This window comes from Dipteris shenzhenensis, chromosome 3, assembly GCF_047967505.1.
Source record: "Dipteris shenzhenensis isolate YYH24624 ecotype China chromosome 3, Dip_SZ_1.0, whole genome shotgun sequence".
NCBI lineage: Eukaryota > Viridiplantae > Streptophyta > Polypodiopsida > Gleicheniales > Dipteridaceae > Dipteris > Dipteris shenzhenensis.
The window spans coordinates 64,389,145-64,407,134 of record NC_141598.1 but is presented as its reverse complement, the minus strand read 5'-3'; the positions used below and the strand labels follow the sequence as shown (position 1 = coordinate 64,407,134).

At 45.4% G+C, this 17,990-nt stretch overlaps 1 protein-coding gene across 3 annotated transcripts in view; it reads left to right on the top strand.

The window, feature by feature from the left end:
* The window catches only part of LOC147904165 (RNase P Rpr2/Rpp21 subunit domain protein), a 109,507-nt gene extending 94,211 nt beyond the window's left edge, over positions 1 to 15,296 (top strand). For 2 of the 3 annotated variants that reach the window (XM_087371005.1, XM_087370996.1), the window contains exon 6: positions 14,854 to 15,296. In XM_087371005.1, coding sequence (XP_087227131.1) covers positions 14,854 to 15,260 — 407 coding nt within the window. In that variant the 3' untranslated portion in view covers positions 15,261 to 15,296. Of the gene's footprint in view, positions 1 to 14,806 lie in introns of all 3 variants that reach the window. The other variant, XM_087371014.1, reaches the window with a different exon arrangement.
* Positions 15,297 to 17,990: the final 2,694 nt, after the last annotated feature.

Here is a 17,990-nt window from a genome sequence, read left to right as displayed (position 1 = left end):
TGAGTGTTTTGTCTACATGAGCCTTCTAAACCATTAGAGCCATATTGATGGCCTCCAATTGTCGGTCCTCTCTATTAGTGCAAGGCATATTTTGTTGAGGCAGACCAATACCTCATTTGTAGCTTTGTGAGCTATCCCTGATGATGAGAGGGCTAGTTATCAGGTCCTTCAGCCCCTTGTGCCCTTGTCAAATGTGATCGATTATAATCTCACGGGGGCCCTTAGTGTAGGTACAACAGTTCGAGGGAGGGCCTGGGGTCCTTGGTGCAGGCAACAGCAGCTCACGGGGGGGCCTGGACCCCCTGACGCAGGCAATAGGGCTCACGGGGGGGTTTGGAGACCCTGGCGTAGATAGCAGCTCACGGAGGGGGGCCTGGAGCCCATGGCCCAGACAATGTAGCTCACGGGGGGGCCTAGAACCTTTGGCTCAGACCCTTGGAGCCCTGGTGCCATAGTTGCCATCTGAAACGGAAACAAAAGAAACAGAAATGGGAAAAACCGGAGAAACGGAGTTTTTGGCTCCCGCAGAAATGAAAACGGAAGAAACGGCAATATGGTACAATTTATGTAAAAAAAAATATTTTTTATACATAATACAATTATCAATAGAGTACAAAATATAGATAATACAATTATCTATACTTGAAGCATCATGCATGCTTCTATGATTCTAAATTCCTATGATGACTGAACTATCTGGTATCATCTATTATCCATGAATAATGCTTCAACAATCAACATGTCTCATGAACTAAGTTCTAACTTCTAACTTGTAACTTTGAAGTTACAACAATCTGAAGTTTAAGAGGGAGGATGGAGAGGTGAGAGGGAGGATTGAGAGGTGAGAAAGGATGGAGAGATAGAAGGAGGACGGGGAGGTGAAAGAGGATGGAGAGGTAGGAGTCGGAGGAGGATGAGAGGTAGAAGGAGGATGGAGAGCTGAGAGTAATTGAGTTGACTCTGATTCACAGTGATGGTGCCGTACTTGCCAACCTGTGCATCACTGGAGTGGTAAGAATGGAGAAATCTATGGATGTATGTGCTCATCGTAGGATTGTCCTCCAAGGATCGTAGGCATTCAAACAAACTTTGAAGGTCCCTTTACTCTAAGAAATCTTTTGATTCACTTGGAAAGTGCATAAGTTGATAGAGGTGGTTGCTTTGAGAGTGTGGAATGAAAGTGTGTGGCACAATTATTGATGCAATCTACTATTTGTCTATGCAAAAGTGTGTGAGTGCACGTGACCTAATAACTAGGTAGGGACTAACTATATGCTTTTTTTTGCTACGATTTCATAGGGCAGCTAGGACTCAGTCATCATCTTTGAGCCCTAGGATGCTACTTATATTTGCGAAGATGTATATATGCGAGTAGGTGCTCGTGATACAATCTAATACTAACTATGGAAGACTTGGGACGCCGAAATCTTCATTATTATCAGGGATGGCTTGCATGTTGATGTAGTAGCGCTTTAGTTGGCTCCCATTTATTGTTGTGGTATATTGGACTCCATCCAATGTTTTCAATAGCACAGCTCCAATGGGATTTTTCTTTTTGACTGTATAAGCTTCTTGAACTAGATATTTCAGTTTGCTCTTGTGGACTTTGGCATTGTAGAGAAGAACTAGATCACCTTCTTTGATCTCTTTATCTTTAAGGTTTCTATCAAACCATGCCTTCTTTGTTTTTCTACTGTCATGGCATGGTAGGCAACTAACTTTGTCTTTGTATGTTTTTCCAATTAATAGAGTCTTTCTTTGAGGGACTCATGGTCGCCCATGCGTTCTTGCACTGCTATGTGTAAGCTTGGTATGACAAACTCCAGTGGGACCACTGCTTCAAGGCCATACACCAATTGAAAGGGCGTAAATCCTATACCAACCTTTAATGTGGTTCAATATGCCCATAAGACTGCATTCAGCTTTTCTGCCTAGTCAGATCTCTTGGGCTCCACTATTTTGGTAAGGACAATGCATATTATCTTGTTGGTGGACTCTGCTTGTCCATTGCCTTGGGGATAGCAAGGTGTGCTTTTTTTGTGGAGCACCATAAAGCCAGACAAAAGTTCTTGGATTACCTTGTTGATGAAATGTGTTCCTCTATCTGACATAATTTCAAAGGGGCATTCAAATCATGTAATGACATTTTCATACAAGAACTTTGCTGTGCTTCTGGCGTCGTCTGCTTTTCTTACTGCTTTAGCTTCAGTCCACTTTGTGAAGTAGTCCGTGGCCACAATGATGTAGCGTGCTTGTGTTCCCTTTGTAGCTAAATGTATGGTCCCACAAAGTCAATTCTCCTTTTTTCGAATGGTTGTTAAGCAGCTACCATCGCTTGGGGGTTGAAATCCTTGTGTTGGGGTTTGACTGTTCTTTGGCATACGTCACATCGTTTAACATAGTCGCAAGCATCTGTCCAAAGGGTTCGCTACCAATATCCTACTAAGAGTATTTTTCTCAATGTTGCTTCCCCTACAAAGTGTCCTTCTGCAATGCCTTCATGCATTCACGGATGATGAGTGGGATTTCATGAGGCATGACGTATTTGCATAGGATGTTATCTTTTTCCATTTTATAGAGTTGGCTGGCTATGAGTTGATATGGTGTAGATTTGATTATGAGTTTTTTGGCTTCCACTGGTCGCAATTTTGACGGGGCTCTTCCTTATCATTAAGTATCTAATGATATCTGCACACCAATCTAGAACATCATCTATTTGAAATAGTGTGGCATCTGGCAAGTCATCTTTTATTCCAGTTTTCTCAATGTTGCTTCCCATGCAAAGTGTCCTTCTGTAATGCCTCTATGCGCTTTATGGATGACGAGTGGGATTTCATGTGGCATGACGCATCTGCGTAGGATGTGATCTTTTCCCATTTTATAGAGTTGGCTGGCTATGAGTTGATATGGTATAGATTTGATTATGAGTTTTTTGGCTTCAACTCGTCGTAATTCTAGTGGGGTTCTTCTTGTCATTAAGTATTCAATGATAGCTGCACACCAATCTATTTGAAATAGTGTGGCATCTGGCAAGTCATCTTTTATTCCAGTGGCTTCTTCTCCCAACTTGACACCTTTGCAGACTACTATTTTGAAATTGAGTTCTGATGCAAGAGGAGCCATCTGGTTATTCTTCCTGTTTTATACAGACGGTTCATAAGATAAAGCAATGCTTAATAGTCGATGTAGAATATAAAATCATTTGCCAATAAATAGTGGCAAAATTTCTTAAGACTATACACCATTGCCAAGGCTTCTCTTTTTGTGGTGGTATAGATAATTTTTGCATCATTGAATTGTCGACTGGCAAAGTAGAATGGATAGTCTTTCTTATGTTCACCAACTTGACAAAGCACACTCCCAATTGCATACTTGGAGCCATCAGTATAAACATGAAAATCAATATCCCAACTGGGTGATATACGGATGGGTGATGTGCTTAGGCACCACTTTAGAAGCTCAAAGGCTTGGTCGCACTCTTCAGTTCATAAGAATTCCACCAACAATTTGTAAAGCGGTCTGGCTATCATGGCATACTGCAAGATAAATCTTCTATAGTAGTTGGCATGTTCCATAAAGATCTGTACACCTTTGGAATTCGTAGGAGGTAGCAATTTCATGATGATTTTGATTTTTTCCATGTCGCTGGGGCAATTCGATGTTGAGAAACGATGTATCCCAAAACAACTCCGTGGGTGACCATGAGCTGACATTTTGTTGATTTGAGGGAGATGCCATACTCCCTGCATTTGATTAGAACTGCTTCAAGACATTTTAAGTGGTCTTGCTTGTTGGAGTGGATACATAAATCATCCAAGAATACCTGTAGAAACTTATTCAGCAATGACTTAAACGCGATGAACATGACTCTCTGGAATGCCGCAGAGGCATTACATAGGTCGAAGGGCATGACTCTATAGCCAAATATTTTTCTTTCTGTAGCAAATGCAGTTTTGGATTGGTCGTGAGGAGAAATTTACACTTGGTTATAGCCACGAAAGCCATCCAAGAAGCTGTATATCTCTGATCTAGCCACCTTTTCCAACACTATTTCTGTTAGGGATAGGGGATAGTGATCTCTGATTGTGACGGCATTCACATTTTTGAGACGTGTCCTGGGTCTAAACAGTGACGGAAGGTTCCCCAGAGTGATCTGTGTGTCCCCTCGATGCCTCGTGTGTCGTGCTGCGGTCGTCTGGTCAGGGTCTCTGTAATGTTTGCGGCTAGAGACTGGACGATCAATATCACTCGATGGGAAGAACTCTGTGATCCTGCTTTGAGAGGTGTTTGGTGGTGCTTCGTTGCCTGAGTAAGTACTCTCTGTGTCGGATCCCCTCGTGGATGAAGGCCGCGAGGCATCTCTGATCTGGGTAGGCGAGGAATCTGGAATGGGGCCCGAAGCCGTCTCTGAAGAGACAGTGGTAGTGACCTCGGATCTCGTAGTACACTGGGTACCTGAAAATAAAATGCTCCTCCGACTCAACCTCCTAATAGTCGCTTTACAAACCATCTGTGAGTTCGTGCATACCAGCCTCGCTCGTCTCCCTTTGCTGCCAACCTCATGGAGGAATCGAGAGCCAACCATGGCAATCTCTGTCTCCCTTATGTGCAGTCCTCATATGATCTAACCCGGTGTAGATATGTGATGGTCTGAAAGGCTGCATCTAGTTGGAGTGGAGAAGCACCAAACTCGGCCTGAATGATATGATGTGGTACAAATGGTTTCCCTCGGATCATCCGTGAGAGCATAAGGATCTGCAGGCGCTCCACCTGTGTCCACTCTATATCTTACATGTCAGGCCCCCAACAAGGGCTGCCATACATACCAGCTGGTCGGACCAAGGAGTCCAAGAGAAGAGCCTTGGTCCGAGGGTCCTGGAAGTGGGAGTGGAAGCACTATCTCTCTAGCCGAGCCAGTGAGGCATATCCCCTGCTCAGTCTGGCTTGCATCGTTGGTCTCATCGTGAAGATCGGGCCGGAGAAGATGACCCCCAAGTAAGTGTATGAGGATACGATCTCAACTGGTGACCCACCAAAAGTAAAAGTAAACTTCTTCCGTTGCATGTTTGCTTGAGAGGTGTTAAAGATCATGACCTTGGTCTCGCCAAGGTTGGCCTTCAAATCATGGGATAAACAAAAAGCATGCAGTGCATCCAGGTGTCGCTGGAGCCCCTCGGGTGTGGACGACAAGAGTGCCACATCATTTGCATGTTGGGGTAAAGGCACTATGGCCACCCAAGTACAGTTAGTACACTTAAGTACAGTTAGTACTTTATTTGTTAAGTACACTAAGTACACCGTACTTAGTGTTGTAACCTTATCCTTTCATATAAAAGGTTGATTGTGTGCTAGGGGAGGTACACACATACGTTTTATCCCCACACTCTTGTGTTTGTCCTGCTAGTGTGTGTCGGTGTGCTCCTACTCTCCCCTTCCACAACTGGTATCAGAGCCACTCTCCCCTTCCTCGCCTATCCAGCAGCTGCCTATTCGTGTGGGTGCCCAAACGTGGGTCTTACCAGCAGCTAGCAGCCAACGTCGTCAGCGACGCCAGCAGCTGCTAGCGCTGCCAAGGCAACCAACGACGCCAGTTGCCAAGGCTACCAGCGACGCCAGTTGCCAAGGCAACCAGCGACGCCAGCAGCCAAGGCTACCAGCGACGCCAGCGGCCAGCAGCCACCGGCGACGCCAGCGGCCAAAGCCACCGGCGACGCCAGCAGCCACCAGCGCCATAGGCGCCAGCAGAAGCGGCGCCACCAGCGCCATAGGCGCCAACAGTGGCGCTACCAGCGCCACAGGCGCCAGCAACTCCGCCATCAGCACCACAAGTGGCCACAGGTGCTTGTCCTCGCCATCGCCGGAGAGCTCGGAGACGTTCACGATGCGCAACACATCGTAGAGCAGCCCGCTTCATCCGCTTCTTTTTTTTTGGTTCCTTCAGCCTTCAGTTCTTTTCTGTCCCAGCGCAATTTCTGAGCTCATACTTGAGCATTGTGGGTCAGATGTATTGTCAGTGAGGTAGATCTGCAGATCTATGCCTCCTATGTGAGAGAAATTCTCATTTTTTTTGAATTGCGGAATCAAGGGGCTTTTGTAGCCACAGCCAAGCATTGGCTTATACACGCACTTGTTTGTGTATATCCTCCTGATTAAAGTTGATTTGTGCAAGGATTTGATGCATTTTATGACTTACGGGACAGTGGCAGATGCATATGAATTGGGGCTTTTGACATTGTTATGCATATCAGTGTTGGGGGAAACACCTAGATGCCTTATGTGATCAGTGGAGCTTTGGGAAAGCGGTGTATGCACTAAAATCTTCAAAATTGGCTTCCAGTCAAGGGGCTTTTGCCTCATTCAAGTTCTAAACTGTGTAACACAGTTATAGAGGCAAGAGAAAGTCTAATTCTGACAGTTTTGGACAGTTATACAGTCAATTTCTGTTGCTGTACTAGAAAGTACAGTCAGGTGCTGTCCGGAGTCAACTTTTGGACTGTAAACAGTCACTTTACTGAAGTTTAAAGTGCATAAAAATAGTGCTGTTTTCACTGTTACAGCAGGGACATATATTGTGTCAAATAAAGGTACTGCTGTACTGTACTACAGAACATCAATTAATGCATTAAGTATTGCTGTTCTGGATCTGCAGCAGGCAGGAAACAGACAGTATTTACTGTTAAGTGGGAGAAAGTTGCAGGTCCTGTGTTCCATTGCAGGAATTAACTTTTGAGCACAACTACAAGTGCATCTGTGCACTTAGTTTGCAGGGAGTCAGGCACCCAAGTGTGGGTTATATTTCTTGCTGATTGTAATGGCTTCATCCTCGGAATCTTCTCTTCTCAATATTAAAAAGTTGCAGGGTGCTGCTAACTACCCAATGTGGAAAAAGATGGTCCTGAATGTGCTAATTCTCAGGCAGTTTCATGCTCCTATTATACACAAAGGTGTGAAGCCCACTGGCACATCTGATGAATGATGCTTGGGCACTAGCTGATCTGTCAGCAAAGTCCATAATTGAATTGTCACTCCATGAGAGTGTTGTTTGGAATGTGGATGGTGAAAAAACAGCCTGGGGTGTGTGGAAAAAGCTACAGGACACATATGAGCAGCAGAGTGTAGCCACAAAGATATATTGGCTGCGCAAGTTCTTCAATCTGAAGATGAAGGAAGGGACCTCCATGGATGCACATCTCAATGAGTTTAATTCAATTGTCACTCAACTTGCAAATCAAAAATATGTGGTGGATGAGGAAACCAAGGGTATGGCACTCTTGATCTCTCTTCCTGAAAGTTGGGATACATTCACCACAGTTGTAACAAATGCAAACACTTTCATAAGTTTTTCAGATATCACAGGGCTGATTTTGCAAAGAAGAGCAGAAGCTGAAAGCTCAAGATGCAGTAAAGCCTAACAATGCCTTAAATGCAAGGGGGAGAAGTCAGCAAAGAGGCAAATCTCAGGAAAGGGGAAAAGGGAGGAGCAAGTCCCGCTCCAACAAAGATGTTGAGTGCTACTACTGTGGCAAAAAGGGACATACCAAAAAGCAGTGCTTTAAACTGAAAAATGATAGGAGAGACAAAGCCAAAAACACTGATGCGTCAGATGCAAAAGCAATTGTACCAGTAAGCAATGGCAAGAGCAGTGTGAAGATTGAAGAGCTTCATTCTACACACGGTTATGACAGTGAGGGAGAGGTTCTATTTATGCTCATTCTCTCCATGCAGGAGATTTTGCAGACATGCACTCTTGGATCATTGACTCAGGTGCCTCATTCCATGTTACACCTTACAAAGAATTGTTTGTAAGATATGCAGCAGGCAGTAATGGAGTCGTTTTTCTAGGGGATAATCATGCATGCAGTATTGTTGGTGTTAGAGATGTCAGGCTTGTATTTGCTGATGGTACTCAGCTTATGCTTCACAATGTTAGGCATGTACCCGAAGTCAAGAAAAATCTGATTTCTACTGGCATGTTGGATGACGAAGGTTTTGTGACCAGCTTTGGTCATGGTTTCTGGAAGGTCACCAAAGGTGCCCTGGTTGTTGCCAGAGGCTCTAAGGTTGACACAATGTATACTCTTCATGCTAAAGTATGTAATCATGCTGATATTCATGCCACCGAGCTGCCGAATATTTCTATGTGGCATAGCCGGATGGGACATATGAGCATAAGTGGAATGGAGCAATTGGCTCGCCTTGGCTACTTACCGTCTCTTAAATTTTCTAATTTAAAGTTTTGTGAGCACTGCATATATGGTAGACAGTTACAGTGTCCTCATAAAAGGAGATTAGGACATAAAGATGCTCAACTTGAGCTTGTGCATACAGACGTGTGTGAGATGCCTAGTCCTTCACTTGGAGGTGCACGGTACTTTGTCACATTTATAGATGATTCCACAAGGAAGGTGTGGGTGTATCCTCTTCGATTGAAGAGTGATGTCTTTCCAGTGTTCCAGAAATGGCTTGCTATGGTTGAGAACCAAACAGGCAGAACACTGAAGGCTTTGCGGTCAGATAACGGTGGGGAGTATATGTCTAATGCATTCAATGCATTTTGTGATGCTAGAGGTATTAAAAGAGAACTCACTGCTCCTTACAGTCCAGCGCAAAATGGCACTGCAGAGCGTATGAATAGAACCATACAGGAAAAGTCTCGCTCTATGATGTCACATGCTGCTTTACCTCATGGATTTTGGGCTGAAGCTGTAAAAACAGCAGTACACCTCATCAATAGGTCACCAAATAAAAGACTAGATGGCAGAGTGCCAGAGGAGCTTGGGACAGGAAAACCTCCTTCCTATAAGCACTTGAGGGTCTTTGGCTGCACTGCGTACGTGCATATACGCAGAGAAGATCGCAGCAAGCTTGATCCTAAGTCTCTTAAATGCATTTTTCTTGGATATGGTGACAGTGGTGAGATGGGTTACCGCCTATGGGATCCTGTGAATAAGAAGCTAATACGCAGCAATGATGTCTTATTTGATGAGTCATGTATGTTTAAGGCAGCAGATAAGCCTTCTGATGCTTCAGAGGTTGACATTGATGACTCGGGCATGTACAATTCAGGCAGGCTGCGAATCAGCCACAACAGCAGCGTAATCAGCCAATGCATGATGCTGCAGCAGGTCCAAATGGACAGCCCGCAGTGGCGGAAGATGTACTACGGGACATGCCACCTTTGGAAGACCTCCCAGGCATAATTCTGCAGCCTGATCTACTAGAACAGCAACCTGTTTTAGGTGAGCAGCAAGTTGGACAGCAAGACCAATGGGTCCGAAGGTCCACTCGACAAATGAAACCGCCAGACAGATTTGTTCCAGGAGCAGATTTTATTATGCTTACAGATTGTGGAGAACCTTCCTGTTACAAGGAAGCCGTGCAAATGCATGATAAAAGGCTATGGGAACTAGCCATGAAGTCTGAAATGGACAGTCTCCATAAAAATGGTACTTGGGAATTGGTGCAGTTGCCTAAGGGCATGAAATTACTGCCATGCAAGTGGGTGTATAGATTGAATGTCACACTTGGAGCTAAGCCAAGGTATAAAGCCAGGTTGGTTGCCAAGGGCTTTAAGCAGGAGTATGGTGTCGATTTTGATGAGATCTTTTCTCAAGTGGTTAAGATGACCACACTCAGGATTGTACTTGCTTTGGTTGCATGTGAGAATTTGGAATTATGCCAAATGGATGTGAAGACAGCCTTTCTTCACGGTGATCTTCATGAGGAGATCTACATGCAGCAGCCAGAAGGATTTGCAGTCAAGGGCAAGGAGTCACTTGTATGCAAGCTTAAAAAGAGCCTTTACGGTGAAACAGGCACCAAGGGAATGGTATAAGAAATTTGATACCTTCATGAAGTCCCAAGGTTTCAGGAGAAGTGATGACGATCACTACTTATATACCAAAAGGGCTGCAAATGGCAGCTTAATCATTCTCATTTTATATGTGGATGACATGCTTATTGCTGGTAAAGCTCCTAAGGAGCTTGATGACCTTAAGAAAAGATTGCATGAGGCCTTTGATATGAAGGACCTTGGTGATGCAAATCACATACTGGGAATGCGGATACGGAGAGACAGGGGACAGCGTTTGTTGTATTTGTCTCAGACCGAATATATTGGCAAAGTATTGCACAGGTTTCATATGGAGGGGGGGAAGACCCTTAGTTTTCCATTGCCTCCGTATGAGAAACTCAGTGCAATGGACAGCCCAGACACTCAGATGCTGATAAAGCTGAAATGGCCAAGATTCCGTATGCTTCAGCTTGTGGCAGTCTCATGTATGCCATGGTTGCTACCAGACCTAATATTGCGTTTGCAGTGGGAGTGGTTAGCAGGTATATGGCAAATCCAGGCAAGAAGCATTGGAATGCAGTGAAAGGTATCATGAGATACCTGAAGGGCACACAGGAGTTGTGCATATGCTTTGGCAAGCGAGATGCAAAGGTGCATGGTTATGTGGATTCAGATTTTGCTGGTCATCCCGATAACCGGAAGTCTACTACCGGTTATGTTTATACATTCACTGGAGGTGCAGTGTCATGGATGTCAAGGATGCAGCAGTGCATAGCCTTGTCTACCACGGAAGCTGAATATATTGCAGCCACAGAGGCATGCAAGGAGGCCTTATGGTTATCTCGGCTAGTGGGAGATTTGGGCATTACAGGTGATATTCCATTGTTGCATTGTGACAGTCAGAGTGCTATTCAGTTGGCACACAATCCTGTCTTTCATGCAAAGACAAAGCACATTGATGTGAAGTATCACTTCATCAGGGAGGTGATAGATGATAAGCTGATTCAGCTTGTCAAGATTCACACAGATGATAATCCAGCAGATCTGTTGACAAAAGGCTTGCCTGCAGAGCGGTTTGCACATTGCCGACAGTTGATGGGTATAGGTTGAGCCTCATTTATTTTTACTTGAGGGCATATTGCCTTTAAGTGGGAGGTTGTAAAGGCACTATGGCCACCCAAGTACAGTTAGTACTTTATTTGTTAAGTACACTAAGTACACCGTACTTAGTGTTGTAACCTTATCCTTTCATATAAAAGGTTGATTGTGTGCTAGGGGAGGTACACACATACGTTTTATCCCCACACTCTTGTGTTTATCCTGCTAGTGTGTGTCGGTGTGCTCCTACTCTCCCCTTCCACACTGCATAAAGAAGAATCCTGATGATGATCCCGGCAAGTGAGCAACCGGTCCCTCCGAACGTCCCCATGAAAGTCTCAAGCTCATCGATGTAGAGGCCAAACAGGATCGGTGATAAGGGACAACCCTGTTTGATCCCTATGGTACTCAAGATCTCATTTGTCCAATCTGCGCCTATCCGAACTCGGCCTGAGATACAGCGCCATGATTGCCCAGATGATCTCCTGATCAAATCCCAGTGTCTGTAGGCGTGTGATGAGACGAGCTCGAGGTATTGTGTCAAAGGCTTCCGCAAATGCACAAAGCAGCAATATACCCTCTCCTTCTATGATCTGGCCTCCTCAATGACACTCCTGAGTGTGAGTATGTGATCCATAGTCCCATGGCCTCGCCTGAAACTGGCCTGATCCTTTGCTCTGAGCTCTCTCATCTCTGCGAACAGGCTGACCGACGCATCCAATATAGCGGCATAGATCTTAGACATCACATGTCCAATCATGATAGTCCTGTAGTTACTCGGGTCCATGGGATCCCCTGCTTTGTGGATGGGGGTGATGGTGTTGAGCGTCCAAGTGCGGGGGAAGCCAAGGCAAACAATGTCATTGAATAGCTTTGCTAGGATTGGGGCTAACGTGTCGATCCCATATGTGATAAACTTACTGCATAGCCCCTCGTGATCCTTAGCTCGGCCATTGTGCAGTTTCAATGTCGCGTCCTTCACTCCCCCTCTGATGAACAATGTGCAAGTGGTGGGGCGAGGTGTGTGTATGAGATTTGGAGTGGGCTGGTGTGGGACATCATAAAGATGGTGTGCATACGTGTGCCAGACTCTCGTGTCGGTGAGGGGTGATGGAGACCTACGCTCAAGTAATCTCCGCCAAAAATCCTTAGAGTTGTTGCTGTACAAGATGTTCAGCAGCTCCTCCACATTTCGACGAAGAAATGCCTGCTTCTTCCCACGTACAAGACGTTGGTACTTGCGTACCGTGTCTGGTGTGTTCGGGAGCTGACATCTGGTTTCAAGTCGGAGCTATCGGCGATAAGCCTTGCACTCCGCATTGTACCAGTTGTTGCAAGGTACAGAACCAAGAGATGGTGGTCTAGTGGACCGTGTGGTGTGGGGAAAGATTTGGAGGGCAGCCTCGTGGAGTGTGCGACTAATCGGGGCAGCACGGTCCTCTATGAGTGGTATGTGATCGATGTAGGTTAGAAGTCTGTTTAGGCGTCCAGAGTAGGCCGGTGAGAGGGTGTGATCAAAGTGTATGTCGTGGTAGGTGTCGTGCTTCCTATGTGGTGTGTGTGGTGTGGCTAAGCGTGGGGTGGCGATAGTGAAGAATAGGTATGTGTGATCTGCTCCTGGAGGGAGTGGTGCTACAGTGAAGTCGGTGATACATGAAGTTAAGGTAGGGGATCTTATGATATAATCTACTACACTAGTGTCCCCCCCCCCCGCCCCATGTGGGAAGCAGTAAAACCACTTGAGGAGGGCCATAGGTCAAGCTCGTTGTAGATGATGAGATCATGCATCTTGCCGAGATCAAGGAGCGCGTGTCCATATGGTGTAAGAGGCCCGTGTCGGTCCGATGAGGTCTTGGTCATCCATCTAGGTCCATGTCTGGTAGCATGATAGAGTCGTCTCGGAAGTCCAGGAGTGGTGCTTGGCGCGTGCTCATCTTGGCGTTGAAGTCCCTAACAAGGAGAACTTCCCCGTGGGCTGAAAGGTCTGGGATATCCTGATGTAAGGGTGCATATGGCGATGTCTCACCCTCCTCTCGTGCCACTCTTGCGAAGTGGGATGTGTCTGGCAAGAAGTAGCATATTGCTATGAAAAGGTCACGGGTGTCTGTGCGTCGGATCCGGATCCACATGAATCGGGAGTGTGTGTCCTTCCTCTCAATGGAGATGGCTCCAGCGAGGGAAGACCTGTACAATATTGCGACCCTGCCTGATCCTTCGACTCCTCCTGTATCCCTCGTCTCATCCCTGAAGGCTGACTCCCATGTGTAGCCACTGACTATTGGTAGTGGACGCTCTGGGCTCTAGTGTGTCTCCGTGTAAAAGACTATGTCTCGTCCTGTATAACACTCTGAGAAGTTCCCTGGGTCTGACCATAAGGTACCATTACAGTTCCAAATGGTGCAGGCTAGGGTCTCGAAAACCTGAGTCTCATAGGCCCCGTGTCGCTCCTCAATCTGTAGTGGTGTCAAATCCTCGTCCATGGACAGGGTGGGATGCTCTCGTAGAGCAGCTCGGCGTCGGAGTGTCGCTAGTCGAGCATGTGAATCTCTGAAGCGAATGACTAGGGGCTGCTCTCGGTTGGGATCTCTCCCAACACGCCATGCTCCCTCTATGCCATGGTCGGGGACCCCCATTGTGGTGGTCACAAACATGATCGCCTCCTCCATGGGCGCCGTAGTGGTGCTGGTGCTGTCTCGCGTGATCCCTCGTATCCGGATGTTGAGAGCCTTCGAAGCCCTTTGCTGCTGCTCCTGTATGGCAGCTGAAACGGTTGCCTTTGCAAGCTCCCGTTTTGCCACGTCCACCCATCTAGTCGTCTCTGCTATAGCCTCCTGTATCGTGGCTATCTGGGCCTCCATCTCTGTGACTGGGGTCCCTCCAGGCGTTTCTCTGAGGGTCCCGAGCTCCTCTCAAAGCTGTGTGATGTCATGTCTGAGTCCCTAGATAAGGGTGCCCTGCTCGTGTATAATGCGGGCCTGCTTTTGGGTGTATCGGGCTTGCTCCTGGGTGTAATGTGTCAGCTTTGCCTGACGGGCCCGGATGCTGTGTATCTCAGCCAATAGGGAGTCCCAAGCATCTGGTGGGGGCCTAAGATGTCCTGGTCCAGGTGGGAACTGGATCTCGAGAGGGGTTGGAATGAAGGTAGGCTGCTGAGGTTGTACTGAGGGTGGGGACAGCATGATCTGGGCGGGGGAGTGGTATGTAGGAGTAGCGAGGCCGGACGAGGTGATGAAGGGTGGCTGATTGAGAGGTAGAGGTGATACGAGGGGAAAGTACTGTGGAGCCGTGGTTGGTGGGGCTAGTGGTGAGGCTACTGGAGAGGAGACCTGTGATGATGATGCAGGAGAGGGGGAGGAGAGAGGTGGCGTAGATGATAAGGCGGATGATGGTGGTGAAATAGTGGTGGTAACCATAGAGGTCGAGGATGTGGTGAGCGGCATGGGCTTTGGGTGGGCCCCTTTCTTTTGGGCCGCGGTGCTGTCCACTGTCAAACCGCTCCGGTTGCTGCGTTTGTTGAAGTCCTCCAAACTGAGTTGCTTTTGTGTTTTCCCCTTGTCACCGTTCCCCTTCCCCATCTCCACGCGTATGCAAATTTGGACTGAAGGCTCTCCCGCCTAGTCTCCTGTCCTCATCCTCCTGTTCCCTTCATTATGGGGGGCGGGGAGGCAGCAGCGGGCAAAGAAGGGATTGCAGGAGGTTGGAGCTGTTGGGATTTTTTTTTTTTTTTAAAGGTCGGAGCTGCAAGCGGGGGTTTAAATTTAAAAAAAAAACTGAGCGAGGGGGGGTGGGCGTGGGGGGCTGAGCGAGGGGTAAGGGTGGGGGGGGGAGCGAGGGGGTAGAGAGGGGGGGGGGGGGGGGGGGGATTCTCTTCATTCTTTCACTGCTTTGCTTACATGTTTATTGACAAAATCATAGGACTACATGTTGTACAAAAGTTAAAGCAAACCGTGTACATGAATCAGATGATGCCAAAGAGACTACCTCAGGAAAAGATGATGATGGATTTTACTACATGGAAGATTCTGATGGTTTGCAGAGATCAGCTGATGAAGAAGCTAGGTTTTCATCAGTAAAAAAGATGCGATATGCAGACCTGGGAGAAGTTGGCATGAATGTGCTGCATGCAGTTGGCTCGACTTCTGAGCAGGTAAATAAGTGTGAATCTGAGTTAAATGGTCTGCTAGCACACGTTCAGGTTACAAGCCTTGGAGGGGAAATAAATCCGATTAAAGATAGCAGAGGAGAAATATTACCTTATAAAAGGGAGGACAGGCCTGCAGGAAGAAAAATACCTCTTCTTCGAAGATTTGGCCATCAATGGTTTGCTATATGTAAATCACACAAAAAGTTTAAGTGGAGAATTATATGAAGAAAAGATCAGAAGGTGTTTTGTGATGGAGCTCAATGTGGCCCAAGTCTCTTATAGTAAGGCCAAGGCCAGAGCAATGTGAAGGTATACCAAGGTTGTGCCTTCTTTTTTTTTGTCACATCTCTTCTTTGGTTTGGTTGAATCTATGTGTTGGCAATTGAAGTATGTAGCTAGCCGTTTTGCAAGATTCAACTATTGGGTCTTTGTTGAACCTATGGTTTACGACTGCATAGATGGTAGGCAGAGTGTATGAGAGATTTTGTTGGATGTTGCTTGTCTGAACTAACCGTGCAAGGTCAAGATGCAGGGGCCCTTCCATTGTTCACAACCTATAGACATATGTTTGATTTTGCGTTTTCAATAGGAGACAAGCTACTATGATCAAGAAACATGAAAAGCTTTATGGGTGGGTTTATTAGATGTTTCGCTTGATGCTCTCTTGACTAGCCATTTGAGTGGTTAAAACACTGCATGATTTGTTCCAATTCTTTTGGCAAGTGTGTGTTATCAGACAAGACTATGCTTTCACAAGATGAAGTATTATGCTAACTTGGGTTTTTTGCAGGGTTACAAAGTAGGCAATGGAGTGACATCAACCCAAATTAAAATCGTCCTAATTCATTTCTTAATCATTTTAAGTTGCCGATGCAACTGGAGTGAGTCCAGGTTGTGGATTGTGTGTGTTGCCACTAGAGGTGGTCAAGCCATGAGGTTCCCATGGACTACTGCCAAGGGTGAGGTCATCAATTTGTGGGGGGGTATGTCGGGACAAATCGATGTAATGGGATCATACCAAGGGTCATAAGGTCTATGGTTGTGAGTGTGATCACATGAGTGAGTGTGTGAACATGTGTATGTAGGTGTGACTAATGATGTGTCAGTCAGTAGGTGTGATTAAGTGAATATAGGAGTGTGGTGTGTGATTGAGAGATTCTAGGAGACATTGGTGGTCTTCTTGTTGAGATGATTGTGGATCTAGATTCCACCTACTCATGGGCAGTTGCCTATATGTACTCCATTCTATGAATGAATCAATTGCCATTGCCTTCATACTTGTGCCATTGTCTCTACCTCTTCTAACTTGTCATCATGCTTCCATGCTTGCACCAATATTTTAATCTCGGGATTATCTTGAGGGACCCTCAAGAGACCATAACACCATCACCTAAGAATTCATGTAATGGGATAGCATAAAGGGGCAAAATGCAACAAAAGAATTTTTAACTAATTGTGCATGGCCACTTTGCAAGGGTAGAGTGTGGCTATATATGTAGTGGGACAGCCTTGGGACAAAGTAGGATGTTTGAAGGGATTTGTAATATTTTGGTACAAAGTCACTTTATGGGATTTTGGGGGAAACCAGGTTAAAAGGCTAGTTAGTCTTGGTTACCCTGTAAATGTCTTGTAAACACTCTATATTTGAGTGTTCGGGTTTTGACTCGAAGGGCACATCTTGGCTTTCCCTCACGAGTATATGGATGGTTGCTTCACTACCTCTGATAAGGTTTCCGAGACTTTTCCATCTATTACTATGATACTCCACTATATTTAAACCCTCCATAACTATGGATTTGTATGAAAAGAACATCTATTCCACAGAAGACACCTAACTCTAATTGAATTAGGTGCATAAGTGGAGAAAATTTCACAAGAGAGTTTCTTGTGTATAAAATTTACACCTATGCCATAATTTCTCAGCAGTGCAAGAGTTTTGTTGCAAGAGCCTCCTAGATTCTCAACTCCTTTTGTCTTTTTCATGACCTACATAAAACTGTTTCCTTTGGTTATCAATTAGGTTCAACTGCCATTTGAGTTTCTCCCCACTAACATTGACTTCTTTGAGAGATAAGAACTCGAGCTTAACCTCCACAGCCCTCTCAGCCATCTTTTAAGAAATTGCTGGTATGAATTCATTTAACATGCCTTGCAAATTTATACTAAGAAATATCATTTTAAAATTTTGGGCTAAAAAGTTGGCCTTAAAAGAGAGCCCTTGGGTTGGTGACATGGAAGGATAAGGTGAATAAAACTGATTAAAATATTGGATAGTGGAGAGCAATAGAATATTGGAAATGGCTTGACTTTTCTATTTCTTTATTCAAAGGCCTAAAGTTTGATGTAGGCCTCCCACTTGTGCCTCTACTCTTTGATCACATTTTTGAACAGTAACCAAATTGAAAAACCTACTTTCTCAACCAAATTTGAACCATTTGTTCTAAAACCAATTTCTCCCATCCAACTACCACACTCCTCTCATTCTCTTTCATTTCTCTTGCCTCTCTCTCATTTTCTGAGCTATGTTTCGAATTTTTCTAGCTCCAACCTATTTTTTGTTCCTTTCTTTTGAGCGGGAAGCTTCTCTCTCTGTTCTCCCTATCATGGGACAGAATCTCTTGCCAAAATCTCGTGATTTCGCTTCTTCACTTACATTTCTCTCCTATTCACTCTCATTCTTTCTATACTTTTAAGATTTTTGAAAGATATTCACTCTACCTTCTTCTTGCTCTATATTGGGTGATTTCATTTAAATCCCATCACTTCTTTTCTTATCTAAGATTCTGTTGCGATCTCAAGTCATTTTCATGGAGAAACTCGAGGCAATCAATGCTCTGGACGAACCATGAATGATGCAAGGTGTTTTGAGCTTAGAAGGAGCTACTGGATGAAATTCTTTGAGAAAAGTTGAAAGAAGATTGATTTTTAGGCATTACACTTGGCTAGGAGTCTATC